Below are 26,441 nucleotides of genomic sequence, written 5' to 3' on the forward strand. Positions count from 1 at the left end.
TCGCCGTACCTAGGAACAATAAAGTTTATGAACAAGTGCAACCGGTTAGAGATAATAGTGCCCGTAGGAGGCGAGCTGCGAGACGCGGCTTTTGATTGGCTGAAACAGGATAGGGAGCGCTCGGCTGTGTCAGCTTTGACCGCGCGCGACTCGCGCGAGCCAGTGTTTACCTAGGCTTGAAGTAAACACAAGAGTCGTGATAAAACTTTGCAGAGGGTCGAGGTTCCAAGCGGGGCTAGAGTTTTACCGTGAGTCTGCACTCACTTCCAGGCTGGAAGTAACACAGAGTCGCGGCAAAACTTAGCTGAGGGTGAGGTTCCAAAACGGGGCTAAAGCAACCACAAAACTTGGTGGCTCGCCGTAAAACTTCAGACCTGTTTGGAACCTCACCCTCAGCTAAGTTTTGCCGCGACTCTGTGTCGCTAAGTGCGCCCTCCTGTTCTCATCTGCTGTTTTCCAAAATGAAGGAATCGTGCGTCCGCCCCGTGCAACTACGTTAGCACAGATAGCCTGGAAAGGCTATGGCATTCAAGTCTCACCATTTTAGTTTTTACCCCATTTTCTCCCCAATTTCGTAATTTTTGCCAATTGACAAGCTGAGACCTGACGGGAGATTTTATCGTTGGCTACGCTCACGTCAAATTGACAGATTGATAAATGCCGAAAATTGTGTTGAGATGACCATACGCCCATTTCTTTGGTCTGCACACGTTTGATAAATAAGGGTCAGTGAGTTGTGATGTCATTATGATGATGTCATGTCTCCACACAGTAAATAGTGTCTCCTCACCAAGGCCCACAGTTGACGGAGGGCAGGCTACTGTTGAGCTTTTCGTGGGAGCTGCCCTCTAGCCTCAGGGAGGGCACACGCTGGTAAGAGGCATGACCGCCACGCCCTGGAACAACAATAACAATTGCATTAATTCAACTGTAGACAAAATACTGGCAACATTTGTAAAAACAGCTAGAAGAATAAGAATATAGCCGATCTTTAGCCGAATTGGGGCTCAAGTGACCAAATCTGATGTCTCTCACCCGTAGGACTCGTGGGAGGAGTGGAGCAGAGTCGACTGAACAGCGTCGGGGAGTGACTCCTCCTCAACAGAGGACTCAACCCTGCTACCGCTAGAGCCTGGAAGGAGAGGAGAGGAGAGGAAATTGTGAAATTGCACGGAAAGCGCGAGCTGCGTTTATGATTTGAGGCATTTTGTTCAAAACGGACCAATCCTGCAAATTTTGGAAGCCAACCTTAGCCAATGAGGATGGAATATGGACAGATCAGTGTGGATCACATGACTATAGAGATACTGTGTACCGATTTGCATGACGTTTGGATAAGATCTGTAGGAGTAAATGGGTTTTGCACAAATCGGCCTCCTGGTGGACCTATAACAGGCCCATGTGAAAAATTTGGGGCAGAGGTTCTGAATTGGCATCCAGGGAGTGTGTGTGCACAGATTCGCAGCGACCGGGCCAACGGTGCCGGAGATTAGCTGCTCACAGACAGATGGACGGACGGACACACGGACACACAGACACACGGACACACGGATGGACGGACGGACAGGGGGTAAAACATACTCTCTCGCCATGCCTTTCGGCCTGGCGGAGACAAAAACATACTCTCTCGCCATGCCTTTCGGCCTGGCGGAGACAACTAACGGGGTAGAAATTATTAACACATATTCAGATGGAATGAAAGGTTTTAGTTTTTGATGTCTGAGCACCTGTCTGATAAGATCCCAATGTCAGTAGAATATTAATATAATGCTGTGCTACATTGTGTGTTTTAATGGCTTTGTATTGAGTAGTTCTTTAAGTTAAAAGTCAAACAAAGTTTAAAGTAAGTGATTTTAACCAAACACTATAGGCCATGCCTTATTAAGAAGCAAGTGGTGGCTCGTTAACATATCAAAGCTTCGGTTTTAGCATGAATTCTGAGCCATTCATGTTTTTTTAATAAGCTGAGTGTAAAATGTCAAACGGATTATTATTTTTTAGATGAATAATCTCATAAGCCTTGCTCTCTGAATGGAGATTGTCATTATATTTAGTGAAAACTATTATTGTGTTTAAGCCTCTACAATGTGAAATTAGATTTATTAGTCATATTATCTGTCTCCAGATAATTAGTCTCCCTTGTGTCTCCTTGCTGTCACTGTCTAATCAATAACTGTCTGAACGCAGCCCTTAGTTACGCACAGCAACCTGTCCCCCTCCCTGGAGGCACTAGCAGCTGTCTGCACTCTTACAAACACTGTCAGAATCTCACAGCATCCCTTCAGAATAGACTCCATGCACAGCAGCCATATTGGAAAGAAATTGGGCCTCATTAACAGGTGTTACCAATAATAATAAAACTAATTAAGGCTCTGTTCCATTCTGGTCAAACAAATAAGAGTCAGGGTGCTGATCAGCGATGGGTATCGTTAGGATTGTTATGAGTCCGGTTCCGGTTCCGCTTATCGATTCCGGTTCCTAACAGTTCCCTATTTCGGTTCCAAAATGGTAAAGAAAAGTAAGAAGTCAAATGTTTATTTAACAAAAGTAACTTTATTCTTTTAAGCCTCAATTTAAGACAGAGAGTAACATCCCAGGGCAGTAGTGTTGTACCTCTTACTACTGACAATGACAACAACAAATATAAAATCCTGCCTGAGCAGCATTGGGCCCAAATATCTACTGTAAACTGAATTCACTGCAAAACAGCAAATAGTCTTCCCTTAAATAAATAATTCAAGGAATAAAACAAAGTGCATTCAGTACATAACAGCTGCTTACATCCAAATAAACATGGTCCCTTTGACAACAAAGATCGTGACCACTCGGTGAGTGACACTACACCGTTTTGTCACCGAGCCCCACTGCAGTGTGTGTATTTTGGGCATATTTTGGAATACCAAAACGCTCGCCCCAAAACACTGTCACCCCGGGCGCAAATCCGGCGTCCTCGGAACAGTCTCTACCTGGGATTCCTAAACGTAACCTCAGTGAACTATGCTTAAGCCTAACCTTATTCCTAACCTTAACCTCAGTAAAACGGTGCTAAAACCTAACCCTATTCTTAAACTTAACCTCAGTAAAACTATGCCTAACCCTAAACGTATTTCTTACCTTATCCTCAGTAAAATAAATACAAGAATAGAAGAATCGCACAGCGTGCGGTCGGCGAAAAAAAATGGGGGCGAGCGTGTTTTGGGGTGAGCCTTCCGGTCGGAGACCGCAGCACATCAAACACCGTACACTCTTTCAGATGAATGTCACACTGTCTTAAATGTTTTGTCATTAGACGTGCAACCTGTCTTAGCACTAATTAACTTTCCACATGTATTGCACTTTCCCATTTAATCGGGGTCTCATTTATAGTGAAGCCACACAAATTTCACAGCATGCCTCCATGTTGCGGTGTGTGTGTGTGTGTGTGTGTGTTACCTGGTGATGTACCAGATGTAATGGTAGTGCCGTCTTCTGAGAGACTTCTGTCCTCGTCTGTCTTCTTAAACACTCCAGATGGAAGGACGACCGCCGACCTGATCACGCACGCATGCACACACACACACGCACACACGCACACACGCACGCACGCACGCACGCACGCACGCACGCACGCACGCACGCACATACGCACGCACGCACGCACGCAAGCACACACACACACACACACACACACACACACACACACACACACACACACACACACACACACACACACACACACACACACACACACACACACACACACACACACACAGAAAGAGACAGAGAAAGAAGGAGTAACATTAGTTAAGTTCAAATGAGGTTGTAACTATTCAAAGAGACCTCTGTGATGTTTACCAGTTAGTGTGTGTGTGTGTGTGTGTGTGTGTGTGTGTGTGTGTGTGTGTGTGTGTGTGTGTGTGTGTGTGTGTGTGTGTGTGTGTGTGTGTGTGTGTGTGTGTGCGTGGCTGCTCACCCAGGGTGCTAGGACAGAGGAACACTCTCCTACTAGGAGACTGCCAGCCTCCTCTCCTCTCCTCCTCTTCTCCTCCCTCCATCGGAGAAAGTTGTTTACACTTCTCATCATGATAGACCAACCTGACACACACACACGCACACGCACACGCACACACACACACACACACACACACACACACACACACACACACACACACACACAAGAAAGTGTCAGTCACATATCTCTCTGTATGCGTACTGTATCTGTACTTGTGTGTGTGTGTGTGTGTGTGTGTGTGTGTGTGTGTGTGTGTGTGTGTGTGTGTGTGTGTGTGTGTGTGTGTGTGTGCGTGCATGAGAGAGTAGTACATGTCAGATGACAGTGAGTGGTCGTCGTCATGGTAACCCCTGTCATCGCTGTAGCTCTCGTCATACGTCTCCTCCGTTGACCCCTCCCCCCTTCGGATGATTGGCAGCCGGCTGTCAGTTGAGTCCGAGCTGCACGCACACGCACACGCACACGCACACACACACGCACACGCACACGCACACACGCACACACACACACACACACACACACACACACACACACACACACAGGCAGTAAACACATACACACACAGACATACAGATAGATAGACAGTAGGACAGACAGACAGACAGGCATGAAGATAAGCGTTGCATTAACATTATGCGGAAAGACGGATTGTTCCAATGAGTCTTACTGCTACCACACTGAGGAAGAGGAGGACAGAGGAAGGAGACAAGGGAAAGAGACGTTATGAACAACTAGAGAAAATAATGAATGCTTAAAAAGATGAACAAACAGAAAAAATAAGATAAAATCCAGAGAGTGTAGAAATGGACCCTTATGGGTCCATCTCTACATCCCCTGAGTTAAACAAACACTGATAATTTGACTGTGTAGACGTGGAATACGTAGCAGTAGAGGAGGAAGATGATGAAGAACACATAAATAAATAAAAAACAGTTGGAAGAGAGTTTAGAAGTAAAGTTAAATTTAACCACTTAACCACAAAACAATTCTAAATTATTTCGGAAGTAGCCGATCTCCTGTAAGTTCACAAAGTGTCACATCGCGACACGTCGTGGGCTCGTAGATCTGCTATTTTGACATGCCAAAAATTGGGATGCCAGGGTTTAAGTGGTTAATTGCGCAAGCGAGTCGCTTTGCCAAAAAGAACTGATCTACAAGCTAAGCTTGTTGGCTTGTAGACGTGTTCTTTTTGGCAAGTGACACCATCATAGTACATATAAAATAGGCTTAAAAGCTAGATTGTTAGAAGCTACATGCCTGGCAGCATTAGTGGCGAACTATATGTGCTCTGTAAATGATTTGTAAAAGCTAATGTCACTAGCTTATTATGAGGGCAATGCTAGTAGAGCAACTTAATCCATTAAGACCGGGAACGCATCTGTGTAATTTTAAGATTTCTTTGGCTATTAAAAAATAGCACATGTACAAGCTCATATACAAGATCTACAAACTCTATGAGCTTGCAAGTCTGCTATTTTTGAAAATTTGTGAAGATTTGTGCAAATCTTTAAATATATATTTTTTAAAGCGAACATTTGTAAAAGATTTAGTTCCAGGGACCTCCAGAAGCAAAGATTTGAGTTTGAGTGAGTTTGAGAAAATAGCAGATCTACAAGCTCGTAGCGCGGCACTCGGTGCCGTGCTATGAGCTTGTAGATCTGCTATTTTTGAAAGTATAAAATAGTTATTGGTTATAGCTCAAATCTAAAAATGACACATGATGCGTTCCTGGATTGAATGATCTGCAGATTGAGGAGGACACATCAAAACGATGGTATGTGTTCTAATACTGCTTATTTGCAGTGGTTCTCAACCTTTTCTGGAGCATGGGCCCACTTGAAAATCTCAAAAGCGTCCGCGGCCCTTGGGTTGTGGCTTGGAACTAACGCAGTATTCCTTTATCTGTATAAGGAAAACTCAAGTTTCAAGGATTTAAAGGTAAACAATACCATGTCATTTTTTTACATGTCATTTTTCTTTTATATGTTTTAATGTTATATTATCAATCAAATGTGTTTTGCCAATTATTTGGGGGGCCATACAAGTGGTCCCCAGCCCACAGGTTGAGAACCACTGATTTAAAGGAATGCTCCACTCACAAATGTGTTGGATGTTTAGTCAGTTTGTGACATTAACTGAATGATGCAACAAGAGGATAGCGCCCAGGAGAACGAGGCTGGCCGGTCACCGTAACCAGCCAGCCAATGCATTCTCACGCCCCTTGAGTCAAACGGGCGACGAGTTGGGACAGATATGACCAATTCCGCAATGACCCGTTTGATGCAATGTGGCTATCCTGTCATGTCGCACGCTGATGAGGACAGATGACTTACAATTCTCTGCCTCAGTGGCGGAACAAGTCAAAGCCGGGTCGGTAGGCAGAGCGCATGAACGGTCGTCTGGAGTGGATGATGAAGCCAAACGAAATATGCACCTAATTTCTCTTTCATCTTTCTCTTTGTCTTTTAGCTCCATTTTTATAGCCTCTAATTCCGTTCATGATTTAGGCTACATTGTTGTCACAACCCAGCACTCGAACAGTGCTGGGTCGGCAGAAGCGGAATTCGCACCGCTTGGCACGGCCACTCACTTGCTCACTCCGGCGTGCTTAACGGGGCTACAGTCTGCTTTTTTAGAGGATGCGTCAATTCAATGAGTGTGGGCGGAACAACTGGGAGTGCTGAAAAGTGATACAACAGGGGATTCCCATTGTGTCAAATGAGTGGCGCAGTCAGACTTTGTCCCAACTGGTCAATATAGTACGATCTGAGAGTGAGAATATTGAGTCAGCAGGTGGTGAAGTGGGAGCCAACACCGAACATCGATCACGAGGGCATCGATCATGAGGGCCTATTACCGCACAGGCCTACTAGAGCTCAGGGGGCCCCAAGCCAGAGCCTTTGCATGAATTATGGCTGGTATTAACTTAGTGATTCATGTCAGTAACAGAGCCCCAAAACTCCTACTGAAAACTGAAGGAACAGCCTCAAACATTCACTTGTCACAAGAAAGAAACCCTTATGGTACCTTTGAAGTGCACATTTATCCCGACAGTTTATCTATAGGACTTGTGAAAAGCAAGTGCAAAACGGCATTGGAATCTCTAAAGTCCTGTTGAGATGCAGGTTTGTTGGTGTTCTATGTAGCCTATGTGTGCTGTAGATCCCCTTGCAGTTGAACACAGTTATTGTATGGTGTTGACGGCAAGTCAGTCAGGTGGGGGGGTTGTGTTTTACAAGTCTGTGCCCAGGGGCCCATTGTCTCATAATCCGCTTATGGTCCCACGGCAATGTATGGAGGTACTAAAGAAAGATGCAGGGGCGGAAAGTACTGGTGAGCTAGCCAGATTCATCGAAGATGGAAACAATGACCTAGAATCTAGGTCTATATAAAACATGTGTGATTCAAAACGTTTTTTTTGCACCATCTAGGTCATAGATGATGAAAAAAAAAGTATAAATTGTTTTGAATCACAGATGTTTCATGTAGCCTACCAGAATTCACGCTTTAAAGAAACATTTTGACATTTAAATGTCAGTCTTTTATCGTCCTTCTCCAGTGGTGCATCACATTGCGACAGAAACGGTTTCCATTTCTCTGTTTCTGCTCTCTATGTCCCTGCAACTTCTGATACCTCTACGGAAAAATGAAAGATTATTATGTTTTTCCCTCCTAAATGTTTAAGAGACTGGAGATAAAGCTACTCTACCACACTCTGGGTTAGAAATGAAAACAACACTCACCAACTTCCAAATACTCAGTTGTTATTCACACAATGCCAACTACACAGTATGATCAAAACTATTGTTAACCCCAGACTATAACACTGTTACTACTATTACTGCTACTACTCTTCCAAACATTGTGTGCTAGTACAGTACTAGTACATATCTCTTCATCAGTGGTTCTCAAAGTGGGGTCCAGGGACTCTCAGGTTTCCTTGAGGGGGTCCTAAATTGAGTCTGTAATTACTTAGTTACTAGTTTAGGGGGGTCCTTGAGATTTAAAAGTTTGAGAATCACTGCTCTACATCTCTAACCCAGAGCTGTTGGTAATAGCAGCAACCAGAGCCACCGATAGAGCAGGTTTGGTCAGGTTACTGCTGGACTCAATCACACATCTGCGTCAGACACTTCAGACGTGCCCACTTCCCCTGTTCACTTCCATTATATGAGGAAAAAAGCAGGCAGAGTCTTGTTGCGTCACGTTGTAAACGCCGAAGCGCGCGAAGTCTGGCGCGTTTTGGCATTGATGAACCATGAATGCGTGCCAACCACTAGGACAGAAGCGCCGTGCGTTGACCCCTCTTGGCAGCCATTTGGCTTGTAGTCTTCTGTCAGTGAGCCAACATTGCAACGCAAGTCAAACAAACAAACTACACAGCAGAAAACAAGCACTGTGCCGGCTTTGGCTGAAGCGCATGTGTGAGTCCAGCCTCAACAGCCAGAGCCTCTAATAGAGCAGGTATAGTCAAGTTGCAGCAGTAACCAGAGCCTCTAATAGAGCAGGTTTGGTCAGGTTGCAGCAGTGAGTGCAGTCTGTGTGGTGGGCGAATGTGGTGGCGATGGGGACAGTACGCTATCGCTATAGCAACCAAAGCAGCATGGCGCATAGCAACCGGTGTTAATGAAGCAGGAAAGAACTCCAGGACTGTGATGGTAGGAATCACATCATGATTAGATATAGTTACTGTGGGTGGCTCACACACACACACACACACACACACACACACACACACACACACACACACACACACACACACACACACACACACACACACACACACACACACACACACACACACACACACACACACGCTTCTCTCTTGAATACAACACACACTCCTCTTAAACACACTCATTCACTTCTTATTTCTCCTTTTCATGCTCATTCACTCACAAACATTCTCTCTCTCATTCTCTCTCTCTCTCTCTCTCTCTCATGGTAACATACCGCATGAAGGCGTCAAAAAAACACGTCCTGCTCGCCACCAGAAAATAAAAGAAAGGAAAAGAAAGAGGAAGAAAGAAAGAAGAAAATGAACGGAAGGGAAAAAAACGAAAAAAGAGATTCTGATCAAGCTGAGACACTGAGGGGCTAAAAGAGAGAAGAGAAAACACGAGGAGAGTACTACAGGGTAGTGCACAACAATGTACTGCACTGTACTATAGTGTACAGTACTGCATAGTACTGCACTGTGCTAATAGTGTAGTCTACTACAGTGTACTGTACTACAGTACACTATAGTACATCACAGTGCCCTATACAGTACATTACAGTATAGTATAGTTGTTGTTAGATTAGATTTAGTACAGAGATACTAAATCTACGGTGAGAGAGATCATCATGTTGTCGATGTGAACTGAAATGTGTATTGAAGACTGTTATGATGTTGATATGAACTGGAACATGTACTGGAGAGATGTCAATATGAACTGGAATATATACCGTAGACTGTTAGGATGTTAAATTGAACTGGAATATGTACTGGACACTGATATGTCAATATAAAGAGAAATGTGCATTGGAGACTGTTAAGACGTTAAAGGGATAGTTCACCTAAAAAAAGTCTATAGAATATTCATCCCATGGAGACTTGAATTCATAGATTTTTTTTAGTTTTTGTCGCATACCTAAGCCAATAATTTGATGACCAGCGGACCAGTAGGCAGCGGTTCCAGTAGGAGACACAAAGGAGACTCTTCGTGTATCCTACCGGAACCGCTGCCAGTCATCAAGTTATTGGCTTAGGAATGCGACTAAAACAAAAGAATATCCATGAATTCAAGTCTCCATGGGGTGACTAATGGATAGAAATGCAAACTGAAATATGCATTGGAGACTGTTATGAAGTGAATATGAACTGAAATGTGTACTGGAGACTGATATGATGTTAATATGAACTGAAATATGTACTGGAGACTGATATGATGTTAATATGAACTGAAATATGTACTGGAGACTGATATGACTGGAGAGGAGACTGATATGATGTTAATATGAACTGAAATATGTACTGGAGACTGATATGATGTTAATATGAACTGAAATATGTACTGGAGACTGATATGATGTTAATATGAACTGAAATATGTACTGGAGACTGATATGATGTTAATATGAACTGAAATATGTACTGGAGACTGATATGACTGGAGAGGAGACTGATATGATGTTAATATGAACTGAAATATGTACTGGAGACTGATATGATGTTAATATGAACTGAAATATGTACTGGAGACTGATATGACTGGAGAGGAGACTGATATGATGTTAATATGAACTGAAATATGTACTGGAGACTGATATGACTGGAGAGGAGACTGATATGATGTTAATATGAACTGAAATATGTACTGGAGACTGATATGACTGGAGAGGAGACTGATATGATGTTAATATGAACTGAAATATGTACTGGAGACTGATATGATGTTAATATGAACTGAAATATGTACTGGAGACTGATATGACTGGAGAGGAGACTGATATGATGTTAATATGAACTGGAATATGATATGGCATGCTTGTGTCTCATGATGTGTCATTATATCAGACAGTGGTGGAAAAAGTACTCAAATTCTTTACTTAAGTAAAAGTATCAATACTGCAATATAGAAGATACTTGAGTAAAAGTATTGTCATCAAAATATACTTAAAGTACCAAAAGTAAAAGTACGGTACTATGTTTGAAAATAGCAGATCTACCAGCTCACAACACGTGAGCTTGTAGATCGGCTATTTTCAAATAGCCTATGTATAAAATAAGGCTAAAGTGGTTAATATGTTTCATAATATCATAATTTATATCTGAAAAGTAACTAGTAACTAAAGTTTTCAAATTATTGTAGTGGAGTAAAAGTACAATATTAGCCTCTGAGATGTAGTGGAGTAGAAGCAAAAGTATTGGAAATTGGAAATGCTCAAGTAAAGTACAAATACCTAAACATTTTACTCAAGTACAGTACTTGAGTACTTAATTACTTTCCACCACTGTCAGACACATATAACTGTAGCTCTCTCCACGTAATGGACGACCCGGTAAGATAAACGGGCGTACTGCACTGACCTCTTGGGAGGGAAGCACCAGGCGGAGCGCGGCAGCAGGATGGGAGTGAGCGGCCGGTCCGTGTGTCCGTCCACGGTGCTGACGGACGGGCTGGGGAAGCGGCTGACGCCCCCTCCACCACCGCCACCACCACCTCCCTGCCCCCCCACCACCATGCCAGTGTTGTTGGCATTGTTGATGTTGGCGTTGGAGCCAGAAGAGGAGTAGGACGACGGTGTGAAGGTGGTGGAGTCCATCAGCTTCTCATGGGAGGGGCTCTCCCCCTCGCATGGCGACCCCTTCTGGCTGACGTGCAGCGGCCGCTGGGTGGCGAAGGACTGCGGGAACGAGGAGCCGCCCCGCCCGTCGCTCTGGTTGTTGTAGTAGTTGACGTGGTTCCCGAACATGCCTCCCGCTCGCTGCGGGCGGGGCGGAGGGGACAGAGAGACAAAGAGAGAGAGAGAGAGAGAGAGAGAGAGCGATATGGTTCACAGAAACGCATTCATTGTTTAATTCTGATATGATCCAGAATTAAACTTACGGTATCATTGACATCCAAACTCAGACTTTGAGTTTGTATGTGTCCATATGACAGATATAGCACATGCATGGAAGGAAAAAAAACCCAGAGAATGCTCCCATAAAAATATATTAAACCATCAGACATGTCTAGTGAAGACTTACACTCAAAATATCACTTGTGGTTTCTTCATTTAGAACTTTGAATGTATTTGATTTAATTCATTTGTATTTATTTATTGTCTCCGCCAGGCCGACTATGTTATGCACCCTGTCCGTCCGTCCGTGTGTCCGTCCGTGTGTCCTTCCGGCTTCCGTCTGTGATCAGCTAATCTCCGGCACCGTTGGCTTGATGTGAAACTTGAAGCAAAACTGTGCACACACTCCCTGGATGCCAGAGCAGAACCTCTGCTCCAAATGTTTCACATGGGCCGAGTTTTGCAAAACATTTTTTACAGTACTCCTACAGATTTTGTCCAAACAAACATCACGCAAATCGGTAAACATGATCTCTATAGTCATGTGATCAAGACGGATCTGTTTTATTTGTCATATTCCATCCTGATTGGCTAAGACTGACATCAAAAGTTTTCAGGAGTGGCCCGTTTTGAACAAAATGCTGCAAATCATCCGATTGCGGTGAAACTTTGCACGCACATTCGCACTACGTTGAGGAACAAATGCCACCCTTTTAACATTGCCGTATTATAGCCCCACCAGGAGGCCGATTTTTACAACAAAAACAAATGTTACTCCTACAAATTTTGTCCAAACATCACGCAAATCAGTACACATTATTTCTAGTCAAGTGATCAAGACAGATCCGTCAAATTTTTCATATTCCATCCTGATTGGCAAATTCCGAAGATTGCTGGCCCACAATAACCTACCTGACCTGGCGGAGACCTGTGCTCCGAGACCACTTTTTCTTTTTTATTGTCTCCGCCAGGCCGAAAGGCATGGCGAGAGAGTATGTTTTACCCCCTGTCCGTCCGTGTGTGTGTGTGTGTGTCCGTCCGTCCGTCCGTGTGTCCGTCTGTGAACAGCTAATCTCCGGCACCGTTGGCTTGCTCGCAGCAAAACTGTGCACACACACTCCCTGGATGCCAATTCAGAACCTCTGCCACAAATGTTTCACATGGGCCTGTTATAGCGCCACCAGGAGGCCGATTTCTGCAAAACCCATTTTTTGATACTACTCCTACAGATTTTATCCAAACGTCATGCAAATCGGTACACAGTATCTCTATAGTCATGTGATCAACAAGGATCTGTCCGATTTGCCATATTCCATCCTGATTGGCTAAGGTTGGCTTCCAAAGTTTGCAGGATTGGTCCGTTTTGAACAATGCCTCAAACTATGCACGCAGCTTGCGATTTCACACGCACATTCCCACTAAGCTGAGGAAGAAATGGCACCCTTTTCACATTGGCCTGTTATAGCGCCACCATCAGGTCTAATTTAGCAAAACACATTTTTGGCCCAAAATGCCTCAAATCACGAATGCAGTGTCCGATTGCCGTGAAAGGCCTAAGAATAAAAGGCACCCTTTCCACATTGGCCTTTATTGCGCCACCAGGAGGCCACAATAACCTACCTGACCTGGCGGAGACCTGTGCTCCGAGGAGCACTTTTTCTAGTTTATTATGTTGTAATGTTTTTGTGTGTGTGTGTGTGTGTGTGTGTGTGTGTGTGTGTGTGTGTGTGTGTGTGTGTGTGTGTGTGGGACCTTCACTCTGAATATATCGTCCTCAGACGCAGCAGAGACAGCCTCCTTCAGACCTTTGTCCATATCCTCCTCTACAGTTAGGTCCCCCGAAATCGCCCTCCGAATCTCCGGACCGATGTCATGGAGGGTCCGCAGGCCAGCCTGACACACACACACACACACACACACACACACACACACACACACACACACACACACACACACACACACACACACACACACACACACACACACACACACACACGCACACGCATACACACACACAGACAGACACACACACACACACACACACACACACACACACACACACGCACACACACACACACACACACACGCACACAAGTACATGTAAGCATACACATATTGCTTTTACTGTATCATATATTCTGTGTGTGTGTGTGTGTGTGTGTGTGTGTGTGTGTGTGTGTGTGTGTGTGTGTGTGTGTGTGTGTGTGTGTGTGTGTGTGTGTGTGTGTGTGTGTGTGTGTGTGTGTGTGTGTGTGTGTGTACCTGCAGAGAGAGGGCAGTCTTCGCGGGTACTTTGTTTACCAGACCCTGTTCCTTCCTCTTCTTGAACTTGCGGAAATATTCCTGTATGAGGAAGGTGGCGTAGAACTTCCCTACAGTCACCTCGTCATCTGCAGGGACACATAGACAGTATAATACATACAGTATACTCAGACAGACAGACAGGAAGGCAGGCAGACAGACAGACAGACAAGCTGGCACTCGTAAGGTAACCTGGAGCTTCGAGTGTCTTTAGATCAACTGGTCGTTACTGTGTTTAATCTAGGTGAGGAGATGAGAAGACATTTACCATTTTCTCTTCTAAACAGTTTACCATTAAAGGTCTAGTGAAATGAAAAATAGGTTTCCACAATTTTAGAGCATATCCGTGGTCATCAAATGGTCATACCTAACAATAGATGCAATTTTTTTTAAAACCCATTTTTGGTGTATTTTTAATATCGAAAGTCCCTAAAAAGCCAATCTTAATTACTTCCTGTGAACGAAAACGTACTGCGTGATGACATAGATACACTTTCCTGTGTGATTCCCATAGCTGCACGTTCATCAAACACAGCTGATTTTAATTACAGAACTACTTCGTTTTGAATCTCATTCAAGATGACGTCCAGACAGTGTATTACTCATTGTAAACTTAATCAGCACACTAAAATAGGTATCTGAAGACATTTTAGGTTAGAAATAAGCAACTTGGAAACAAACATTCTGCACAGTGGCCGTCTCTGTCTCCCTTGGCCAGCCTGCTCCTGCAGTCTACAAACACTAAAGGTCGTGACAGACGGTAAGAGGTCCACGCGCGCGCTACCACTCGGATCAGCGGTGATCACGCCGCGATCATTGTTGTTTTGTCCTCCTGCGCGGTGCGGAGAAAACTAAAGCTCACCACAGTCCAGCTCTTGCCGCCCGCGCGTGTGTGCACAAACAAGCACGCGCGCGGAAATTTCACGGGACCGCGCCCGCTCGCCTCACCGCCCCTCAACATCTCCGCGCGTCCCAAATAATCGTCCGCCTCTCAATGAAAGTGAATTACAGATTACTTGCCGTCTGAAAGGACCCTAACACTGCGCACCACGTGAGATGGAACCTTTTGATTGGTTGCGAGGCCGTTTCAGACTGAAACTTCAAAACAAAATGACCAAAAATGTCATTGCACTGGGCCTTTAAGATTAAGATGCCCCTGAGGATGTCAATTAAACTCAAAACTGGGCAGGGTCCCCAGCAAAATGAGGAACAGTTCAAACACTTAAGCCCTTGCTTATTCTTTTTGCAATTGGAAAATAGATGAACTACAAGCTCACAACACGTTGTGAACGGTCGTGCTGTAAGCTTATAGATCTGGTTATTCAAAATTATTTTTTACAAATGTTGACAGTTCTTCTGTTACGGGGGTCTCTGTCACAAAATCCTTTCAAACGGGGGTCCGCGGCCACAGGGAGGACTGTCTCCCGTGCACCACCGAGAAGTTGTAGTCCTGCAGGTTAAATCTAATCTAGCCCCTAAATGTTTGAATTTTTGGCCTATAATGACATGCCCAAAATAGAGAAGCCAGGTTGAAAGTGGTTAAATGTATTCATTTTTTTTGTTCTTGTGAGGTTAATGACTGTATAATAGGCCTTATTCCCGTGACAACATGGGAATGAGGCCATGTTGAGATGGTGAGGCAATGTTGTTGGGAATGAGGCCAACGCAAAGCGGTCGATGATGAAGTTAAACAGTGGTTGTACGCGGGTGTTATGGTATTGAGATCAAATAATAAATAATCAAACAGTAAAGTATACCTTCTTTTCCATAATTTGACATGAATGCCAACTTAATATCAGATTATTTTTGCAGCTTTTCTCTTCATGGAGGGGAACATAATTTCCACCTTAAAATGTCGCTACAGCATGTGACAAAGCAACAGTGGTGGAAGATGTAAAAAAGTATTGTCATTAAAATGTACTTAAAGCACCAAAAGTAAATGTATTTAAAAAGTTTCAGAAGATCAAAATATTTATAATTTTAAATAGCCGATGTATAAGCTCACAATGCGATATGTCGCGAATGCAATGCGTTGTGATATTGTCTGTTTTTGAATAGATGAAGTATACAATAGGGATAAGTTAATAGGTTAACACATTGAATGCCAATCACGTAGATCTACGCGAACCTATTTAAAGCCGCAGCGTGCCAGTCGCGTAGATCTACGCGAACCGCCGATTCGCGTTGAAAATTTTCCAGGTGCACTTTCGGAATTTTTTTCCGGTTCCGGTTTGAAGACCGGAAACAGAATTATTTGGGATCCGGTTTTGCGGATCACGTCGGCCCCCATTCTAAAGCGCACACTGAAACTCAATTCTCTTCCTGTAGTTTTTTCTCCTCGCATATCACTGTTTAACGTAATCCGCTCTAACTACAATCATGGAGATCCGTTTTACATGCGGTTTTCACTGGTAGATACAGTGAGATGTCGCGGATGTAAACAGACCGTGTAAGGCTCAATCTTAAGGATTTTAACAAGATCTATGGCGACATGAAAAAAACAAAAAACAACAATAACACGTTGGCACTGGTGAGTACATTAGGAGATTAACATCTGGCATGGAATGTGTTCTTAATGTACATTTTGTAATTATAATAATCTAAATCTTCAAAGTAACTTGTACAGTAGCTAAAGTTTTCAAATAATATGTGGTAGAGTAAAAAGTACAATAGTTTTAAGATGTAGTGGAGTAGAAGCAGAGACGTATCTGGTGGAGGGAGCAACGGGGTACAAGTACTCTATGGGCCGTCGACCGGACCAGTATTGGGCATACTGTCTATTTGAAAAAGAGAGCGAGAGGCAGGCACTAGGACCACGCGGCCGCTGAAACTCCGCGGCCCAGCAGAGTGAGCAGAACGGCAGAGCGGAACTTGTTAGATTGTTTGTTGTAACGTGATACCTCCAGCAGGTGGCACCACTTGATCCAACAGCTTCATGCTGGTTCTCTTCCAGATTTTCTTCACGATGGCTCGCAGCTCCTCATTGGCCTGTTCTAGGTTACCTACATACACACACACACACACACACACACACACACACATACACACACACACACACACACACACACACACACACACACACACACACACACACACACACACACACACACACACACACACACACACACACACACACACACACACACACACACACACACACTCATGAGAGTCACGGACACATGTTTCTGTGAGTCTATGTGAATGTATGCGTTTCTGTATCTTACCATCAACCTTGATGCGTAAAGCTGTTCTAACCAGTGCAAACAGTGTAGCGTTGAACATGACTGTCCCATCACTGTTCAGAGGCATGTTCATGGATACCAGGCGCTGTACACACACACACACACACACACACACACGCGCACACACACACACACACACACACACACACACACACACACACACACACACACACACACACACACACACACACACACACACACACACACACACACACACACACACACACACACACACACACACACACAATTAACAAATACAATGTTCAATTTAGGCATTTAGCAGACGCTCTTATCCAGAGCGACTTACAACTGTGATATCAGACACACTCACAAGTATATTAATATTGTACAAGTGGACACGCACGCACGCACGCACGCACGCACGCACGCACGCACGCACGCACGCACGCACGCACGCACGCGCAACGGTCATAATCAGTTACCTTGCAGGCCACTCTGTGCGGACAGAGTTTACCGAAGCCAAGAGGAGGTTGAATCCTCCGCAACAACGTCACAACATCCAGATGTTTGATCCTTCCTCTGGAAAGACACACACACACACACACACACACACACACATCAAACAACTGAAAGTATTATGTCCTTTTCTCCTGGGAACACTGATTAATGATTTCCTTGTTGGAGACACCACACTCATAAAATAAACTACATCCATCATCCTAACTAGTTTAATCATAGCACTGAATATTTCCCTTTGCACTTGCACTGGGGAATATACTGTGCTTAAAGCAGTTGGCTGCGTCTGGTGTTCGGCAGGGATTCATATGATGTTCCTAACTTTTGTTTCTACATAGTTTTTTTTTTAAATAATGAACTTTTGAATACTTAAAGGGACTCCGAGCTAATAGAAACTTCAGGCTTTCTATTCCTGGAAAGTTAGCATGTTATAATGGAAGCCCTTATTCTGGCTTTAATAAAATGTAAATACAATTTTAAATCTTGTTTGAACAGAAAAACCCTGCCTAATGATGATGTCACTGGAAGTGTTCACAGCCCTCCTATGAGACACAGGCCGAGTTATTCTTTTTACCATTCTATCATGAGCATTAGTGAGGAGCAATTATATGATGATAGGTTGAAAATGGGTGAAGTCGTAACATGTAGTTGACCAGGTTATACTATACCAAGTACATTGAATCAGAATCAGCGTTATTGTCACATCACAGGTTTCAGGTATAAAGAATTTTGTGTGGCGGTTACTTCAGTTTAGACAATCAACCGGCTAGGTCTGCCCAGCGTGAGTACAGTTGCAACTCAGGTTCGTTTAAACTACGAATAGAGGGTTTAAGTAGTTATAAAGAAAACATCAGATGGATGCACCTGGGACGTATCATCAGTGTTGTAGCCTGGGGTCATAGGGTGTTTCGGGTCTCGCAACAACATACACCCTCGCCCAGGTGACCCAGCCAGGGTTGATCAAGCCCCGACTTACGTCCCAGTAGCTACCCACGGTCAGTCCTATAGGGAAAGACAGGGCCACTCAGTCCGCTTCTCCGGAACTACTCTGCGGACTCGGGGAGGCTTGGGCACGTGGAGGGACTAGGCTCTGTGGGTTGTCTCCTGGCCGGGCTCCTCCTTCGTCTCACCCGGTCCAGGACCTGAGCGCTGCACCAGATCCGCTGCACCACCCCGATCCAAACATTTCCTTCTGGCGTGATGGTTCCTTGGGCCGTGGTGGTACTGCAGGCTTCACTTGCGGCTTGCTTGAATGGCCCTCCTAAAGGCCTCACCGTGGGTTTGTTCGGCTTCTTTTTCATGAAAGACACAATCCATACTGCTCCCGGGATGCCGTCTACATTGCGGCTGTCACCCGTCTCTCCGGTGGTCACCAAACTATTCCTGGTTGTCACATAGTCTAATTCCTATGAGCCACTATAAATAGAATCACTAACTATAAAGAAAACATCACATGGATGCACCTGGGAAGTATCATCAGTGTTGTAGCCTGGAGTCATAGGGTGTTTCGGGTCTCGCAACAACATACACCCTTAAATAAAAGAAATAAAGTATATAGGTGTACACTAAACAGATATATACAGTACTTTGCCCACCACTAGTATTGACTGTATGTGATAGATTTCGGACTCACTTGGCCTCTGGGTCGTACTCGGCCCAGATCCTCTTAAACTCGTCCAGGTGATGCGGACCCAGGATGGACCAATCACGTGTCAGGTAGTCAAAGTTGTCCATGATGACAGCCACAAACAGGTTGATGATCTAAACAGAACACACATTACACATGTAACGTACATTCACTGCTCTATGACTGCCTGCCTAGATACGTTCCAAAACGCCTCCTTAGGTCTTCTAGTGCTGACCTGCTCGAAGTGCCTACTATGACATAAAAAAATACTGTGAAGCAGCATTCTGCTTCTACGGGCCGACGGCCGAATAAACTCCCATTACACCTAAGACAGGCAGCCTCTGTGGATAGCTTTAAAGCACAGCTCAAGACCTATTTCTTCACAATTGCTTTTAGTTGATTTTTAAATCTCTGTGTTGTTATTCAGGTCCTCACTGTTTTGCCTTATTTACTGCCTTTTTTTGCTTTTATTTTAATGTTGTTTTATGCTTTTCTTTTTTTGCTTTATTGTTAAATTAGTTGTACTTTTTCTGTAAGTGTATTCTTGCTCTGTAAAGCACTTTGAGCTGCATTTCATGTCATGAAAGATGCAATACAAATAAAGTTTATTATTATTATTATTATTATTATTATTATTATTATTATTATTATTATTATTATTATTATTATTATCATGTTTGATGGATGTTGTGTCTATCAAGTGAATGCTGAATAATGCACTTATAATACAGGATATCGTCAGTGTCCAGCCGGGACACTCCTTTTTCAGTTTTTTTTTTTCTTTCATAAATCAACGCTATTGAACCTACATCTGTGTAAAAAAAATTTTTTGAATAACATATGAAAAGTATTAAAAAGCGCCTCTGACGAAAACTCCTAACTCCATTGGACCCTCAAACTGTCCGTCAAAAACAAACAACTCCCCCCTCCTCTCAGGCTCTCGAGAAGCTCTGCTCTGTATGAGGCAGACAGGGAGAAGATTTTTCAATGCTTTTGGGAGAACATAAACTGGGAAGAGAAGAGAATGTATGTGCAAGGTTTGATAGATGTCACCCCAGTAAAGAGGAGAAGGGTGTCTTCACAAAGGTCATCTGCTCGTGTTTTCTTTTTAAATGTTAATGGACAGAGAATGAGTGTGTGCAGGAGTTTGTTTCAAACATCTCCAAGAGCTCAAGGAGATCATGCCAAAAGACTTTCACAGCTTTTATGACAATCTAAAGCACTAAGAAACACCCACCACACACACGCAACACACAACAGTGTGATAATAAAATGTTGATGGTATATGATAGGTAAATTCAACTGTGGTTGCTATTGTTAGTGCAGTAGGCTACAGATTTGATAGGCTAAAGATTCTATTTTTCATGAATGTATTTTGTATTTATATGCCATTTTTTTATTGTTGGTGTGCCATGATCGCTTTTGTTAAATACATGATTGAGTATTGAGGCAGAATTGTTTGTTGCACTCAACTGTAGAAGAACAACAGTGGTAACAGTTAGATCCATGGTTGTTTACAATGCATGTTAAAATAAAAGTTGTTTAAGTACAGAATTCAGCTTGATCTATAGTATATGAGGATGGCGCTCACCATAAATAGCTGATCTCCAAGCTCACAATGCGTTGTGATGTGTTGTGAGCTTTGAGATCCATTGCCAGCTGTTCTTATCAATGATGGACAAAACCTCCTAACTCCACTTGCACTGGATTTGGGTAAAGTGGTGATAATATAATGACACATGCAAGTATCTGATAATATATAAAGTCACAATACCAAGTTTGATGAGGCAGTATTGCTTTGTTTTAAAAATATAAGGTTTTCTTCATTTTCTGAAAAATTTATATTTTGTTTTTAATTTCCTGAACAATTACCATTTTGGATTTAGCTGGTTCCGGCCGAACAGCAGAGATATCATACTTACAACACCTAATAATACAGTATATCCCTGTCTGTCTGTCTGTCTGTCTGTCTGTCTGTCTGTCTGTCTGTCTGTCTGTCTGTCTGTCTGTCTGTCTGTCTGTCTGTCTGTCTGTCTGTCTGTCTGTCTGTCTGTCTATATCTATATCTATATCTATATCTATATCTATATCTATATCTATATCTATATATATATATAGACATTCACATAGACTCTCTCTCTCTCTCTCTCTCTCTCTCTCTCTCTCTCTCTCTCTCTCTCTCTCTCTTGCTATATATATATATATATATATAGCGAGAGAGAGAGAGAGAGAGAGAGAGAGAGAGAGAGAGTCTATGTGAATGTCTCTCAGGACATCTCACCAGGAAGGCACACAGCATGTAGAAGCTGACAAAGTAGATGATGGCGAACTGGCTTCCACAGTCTTCTGTGGAAGGGTGTTCGTTCTCATTGGTTGATCCTTTCTCGCACGGTCGCTGAGGCACGCAGTCCAGCATGATCTCCTGCCACGCCTCCCCTGTCGCACACCTGGCACACACGCACACACACACACACACACACACACACACACACACACACACACACACAAACACACACGCACGAACAGTTCCCCCCAGAATAGGGATGCTAGCGGTTAAAGTGGTTAATACAATAAAAAGTTTTAAAAAAAGTTCCTATCACACATAGACTTGGCGGCCCCCCTGTAGTAACTCTGAGGACCCCCTAGGGGTCCCGGACCCCCTGTTGAAGACCCATAACATAGGCACAAAGGGTTGTGGTACCTGAAGAGCAGCAGTGTAGCCTGTGGGAACGTCTGGAAGTTGTTGTTCCTGTTGATGTGCGTGTTGTCTTTCAAGGCTATCTTACCAAACATCTGCACAGGGAGGGAGGAAGTGGTCACAGTGAAACAGGATATGCACACAGGAAGGAAAGAAGGAAGGAAGGAAGGAAGGAAGGAAGCTAGAAAGGAAGGTAAGGAGACAGGAGAGAGAAGACAGACAGTGACTGCCTTCTTGACCAATCAGAGAGACCAGTCGTTTGACCCAATCAAAACAAAGTTCATCCCCACTCCCAATCCAAAACAAGGATAAGATGTTAAATATATTCTGAAAGCAGTCATTGCTCTACACTACAGTGTTTAATCAGTAACAGGGGTCTCCTCCGCATTCCCGTATACAGAAAATACATTTCCATGCAGGTTGGGATACCAATTTTATCCAATCAGGACAGAGAACATAATTGAAACAGAACACTATGAAATTGAAGCTGATAAATGATCCTTGGGGAGTTCTCTTTCCTGATTGGATAAAATTGGTATCCTGACCTGAAAATATATTTTCTATTTACTTAAGAGCTAAAGACATGGAGAGACCCCTGTTACTGAACAAAAAACTATAAGGCAATGATAACTATCAGCATATCAGCATTAAAAAAAACTTTTTTTTATCACTTACACCAACTTTAAGAAACAGAAAGTGTGAGAGAGATAGAGAGGGAAACATAAACACAGAGAAACAGAACACAAACTAGAAATAGAAGGAAGATCTGAAGAGACGCAGATCAGGACGGACGTACAGAGGCCCTCGAGCGACAGGGACGTCAGAAGGACACACGGGATGAAACGCCAAGCTAGAGGGAGAGAGACACAGAGAGACAGAGGGAGGGAGGGAGAGAGAGAGGAGGGCAGCTTACCTGCATGCCGATGACTGCATATATGAAGAATAGCATCACTATAAGCAGAGCTACGTATGGCAGAGCCTGAGGAGAAGAGAGACACGTCAGTAACACATCAGCCGACACCCTGCTCCAAGGCCTGGCTCCATTCACTTTCATTCACTCCACTCAATTAAACTACATGAATTAGGACACTAATTGGGACACTAATTGAAAAAGCAATTAAGTTGTTCATAATACAAACAAAAAAGAAAACAATTATCCTTCCAGTGAACAGGGATTTGTTAGTAATGAGTTTAATTCTCAACTATTGCGTGAGACCTCTCACATGGAGAAACACTTTAATTTAATCCAATTTCATTTTACCAATTAAATCAACTTCATGGGACTGTGTGAAGTGAAAGTGAACTGAAGCACCGACCGAGGGCAGCACAGCACCAAAAACAACCAGGAATCAATCATCTGACTTTACTTGGTTGTACAACATTGTGTAAAAGACAAACCGCTCTCTTGAGCTTAGCCAGGAGAACAGCTCCTACATGAAGTTTAGAGGCCAAACATAACATCTAGACATTTCCCTGTTGCTCTTCATGACCTGGGCTGTTGGTACAGAACTGGGCTGCTGGCTAGCTTTTACTCTTGTGTTTTGAGACGATCAGGGCCAGCTCGTGATAAATGACACGAGGGCTGAACAGAAATGAAATGAAACATTTTAGTTGTAATTGTATTTGAAGCAATTGCGCTTCCATTAATGCACAAAATGTGTTTTTGTTTTGTTTTGAATGAGCGTGGTCTTTGCCAACGACAATGATATATTGGTGGTCTCGTTCAAGTGCAGCATGATTTTGTGTGACCTTGACACACACACACACACACACACACACACACACACACACACACACACACACACACACACACACACACACACACACACACACACACACACACACACACACACACACACACACACACACACACACACACACACACACGCGAACACACCATAAATTAATTAAGGTAAAGCTGAACAAATAAACACAGCGAACATGAGCTGGCCCTGTTCAAACAACACAAGAGAGAGAAGGGCTCATTTCTTTTTGTCCAAACACATTCTATCAAATGATTTCTCTTTTTGGTGGAGTGCTGAGGTCGTTCATCTCATACGTCTACGTCTTAACTTTCTACAAGGGAGGATGGGTGTTCTACAGGGTTAGTATAGGGGGTTGGAGAGGCAGAGAGAAAGAGAGAGACAGAGATGGAGAGAGAGAGAGGGAGAGAGGGAGCAGAAAAGTCAAGACCACCTCCCTAACATTCTCCTACAGCTCTCCTATGTTTATTTCCATGTAAAAGCATAGTTTATACTCACACATTGCAGGATGGCGTTGCTTGCCGACAAGAACACATTTATAAGCTATACGTTACAGTGTGGCCCCTACTAGGAGGTGAGCCGTGTGTGTGTGTGTGTGTGTTTGTGTGTCTGTCTGTGTGTTTGTCCAGGGATAATCTCACAAATCACTGGACCGATCACTGCCAAATGTCTTGTGCACGTTGCCAGTAGACCAAGGAAGTATACCTCCAAGAATTACCCCGGTTCTGGCCCAACTGCACTGGCTACCAGTGAAATATCGTATTGATTTAAAAATTTAACTTTTTGTTTTTAAAGCCTTAAACGGCCTCTGGTTCCTGCACCTACTGCCCCCAGTGTAATTACATCTTCCCAAATGCCTTTTCTGTTTGCCCCCACACTCTGGAACAATCTTCCACCATTGAAAAGTTTAAATCCACCCTAAAAACTCAACTCTTCTCTCATTTCTTTTAGCTCAGTCTGAGGGCAACTAACTTATAGTCTACTTTGATCATTGAATGTATTTTAACTTTTGTGTTTAAATTGTATTGCTTCTTATGCTCTTTTAATTATGCTGTATTTGAATGAGAAACATTTTTTTATGTTTCTTTTATGGTTTTATGAGGTCTTTATGATGTTATTTTGAAAGGAAAGCACTTTGGGTCAACTGTTATTTTTAAATGTGCAAATAAAGGTGACTTAACTTGACATGTTTCTCAAATATGTTTTATGTTATGGGAAATATTTTACTTTTTAGAACTTAAAGCACACACCGCAAGTCAATGGACATCACATTGAGCTGACACTTTGCTCAAGATGACTTTTATTAAAATATTTAACTTAAATGATGTAAGTCGAACGGGCTCGGATTGGGCTGAAACAAACAAGCCTCACAGGCCTGCCACATGGAGTCCGAGACCCACATGAAGCCAGGCCGTTCCAACATGGAGATCTCGAGATCCACATGATTGGATCTTTAACTTGAAAGTCTGTTCTTGTAAGAAAGCAACACTACAGAGTATAAATTAGGCTTAATATAAAACCTAGCTGTCCTGTTCTCTCTGTTTCTATTCTCTGTTGTTCTGTTAGTTCCGGGTCTCTAATGTTCTCTGAAGTTCTCTCTCTCCCTCTCTCTCTATCTCTCTCTGTCTCTGTGTCTCTGTGTCTGTCTGTTTCTCCTCTCTCCTCACTTGAAAGGACTTGATGAAGGTCCACAGCAGGGTCCGAATCCCTTCTCCACGAGAGAGCAGCTTGACCAGCCTCATGACGCGGAACAGACGGAAGAAGGTGATGGAGATCCTGGCGTTCTCTTCAGAGTTCTGTAGTCCCTTCATTATGTTTAGTATGGTAGTGCACACACACACACGCACGCACACACACACACACACAGTATGCATGCATGCACGCACGCGTCCATGCGCGCACGCACGCACACACACACACACACACACACACACACACACACACACACACACACACACACACACACACACACACACACACACACACACACACACACACACACACACACACACACACACACACACACACACACACACACAAACACAGGAAACATGCATATGCACATACGACACATGCACATGTTTGCGTACACATGCACACACGCACGCACACACACACACACACACACACACACACACACACACACACACACACACACACACACACACACACACACACACACACACACACACACACACACACACACACACACACACAGGGTTATATATGCACACAGACACATGTGCACACATACGGTCGCACACATTCATACACATGCACACATGCACACGCCACGCCATATATTTGTATGCATGTTCACACCCACACACGTATGAGGATGTAAACAAGCATAACACACACACACACACACACACACACGGGCGTGCGCACACACACACGCACACGCACACACACACGCACACGCACACACACACGCACACACACACACACACACACACACACACACACACACACACACACACACAGTTAATAAATGAAAGGTTGTGTTAAAATTAACTAACAACTAAAAATGTATTTGGAAAACAATTGGCCAATCACAGTAATTTAATGGTTCATGGAAGAATCACCGATCACCAACAAGCAGAGCCCAGATCTACCTAACTGCCTTTACCTACCTACCTACCTACCTACCTACCTACCTACCTACCCACGGTATCTATTATATACACAGTATATCTTTGTCAATCTACACATCAGTAAATTGTCTCCCAGATGGTTGAACAAGCTAACTACAGTACAGTAGAGTTGAGCCTAGCTTTTGTGCTTTATAGCT

General features: G+C 43.5%; 1 protein-coding gene across 1 annotated transcript in view; it reads right to left on the reverse strand.

The window, feature by feature from the left end:
• Positions 1–26,441, reverse strand: part of cacna1c (calcium channel, voltage-dependent, L type, alpha 1C subunit) — a 244,367-nt gene that overhangs the window by 5,940 nt on the left and 211,986 nt on the right. Inside the window, exons 33-49 of the mRNA XM_080421807.1 lie at positions 25,315–25,452; positions 22,798–22,863; positions 21,888–21,979; positions 21,468–21,633; positions 19,193–19,320; positions 17,526–17,622; positions 17,065–17,167; positions 16,741–16,842; positions 13,802–13,929; positions 13,292–13,432; positions 11,064–11,461; positions 4,303–4,431; positions 3,953–4,074; positions 3,433–3,530; positions 1,036–1,132; positions 791–896; positions 1–9 (exon numbers count right to left, since the gene is read on the reverse strand). The exon at positions 1–9 is cut by the window's left edge and continues 166 nt beyond it. Coding sequence (XP_080277933.1) covers positions 1–9; positions 791–896; positions 1,036–1,132; positions 3,433–3,530; positions 3,953–4,074; positions 4,303–4,431; positions 11,064–11,461; positions 13,292–13,432; positions 13,802–13,929; positions 16,741–16,842; positions 17,065–17,167; positions 17,526–17,622; positions 19,193–19,320; positions 21,468–21,633; positions 21,888–21,979; positions 22,798–22,863; positions 25,315–25,452 — 2,120 coding nt within the window. The remainder of the gene's footprint in view (positions 10–790; positions 897–1,035; positions 1,133–3,432; positions 3,531–3,952; positions 4,075–4,302; positions 4,432–11,063; positions 11,462–13,291; positions 13,433–13,801; positions 13,930–16,740; positions 16,843–17,064; positions 17,168–17,525; positions 17,623–19,192; positions 19,321–21,467; positions 21,634–21,887; positions 21,980–22,797; positions 22,864–25,314; positions 25,453–26,441) is intronic.

Source organism: Gymnoscopelus braueri, assembly GCF_963280865.1.
Source record: "Gymnoscopelus braueri genome assembly, chromosome: 23".
Taxonomy (NCBI): domain Eukaryota; kingdom Metazoa; phylum Chordata; class Actinopteri; order Myctophiformes; family Myctophidae; genus Gymnoscopelus; species Gymnoscopelus braueri.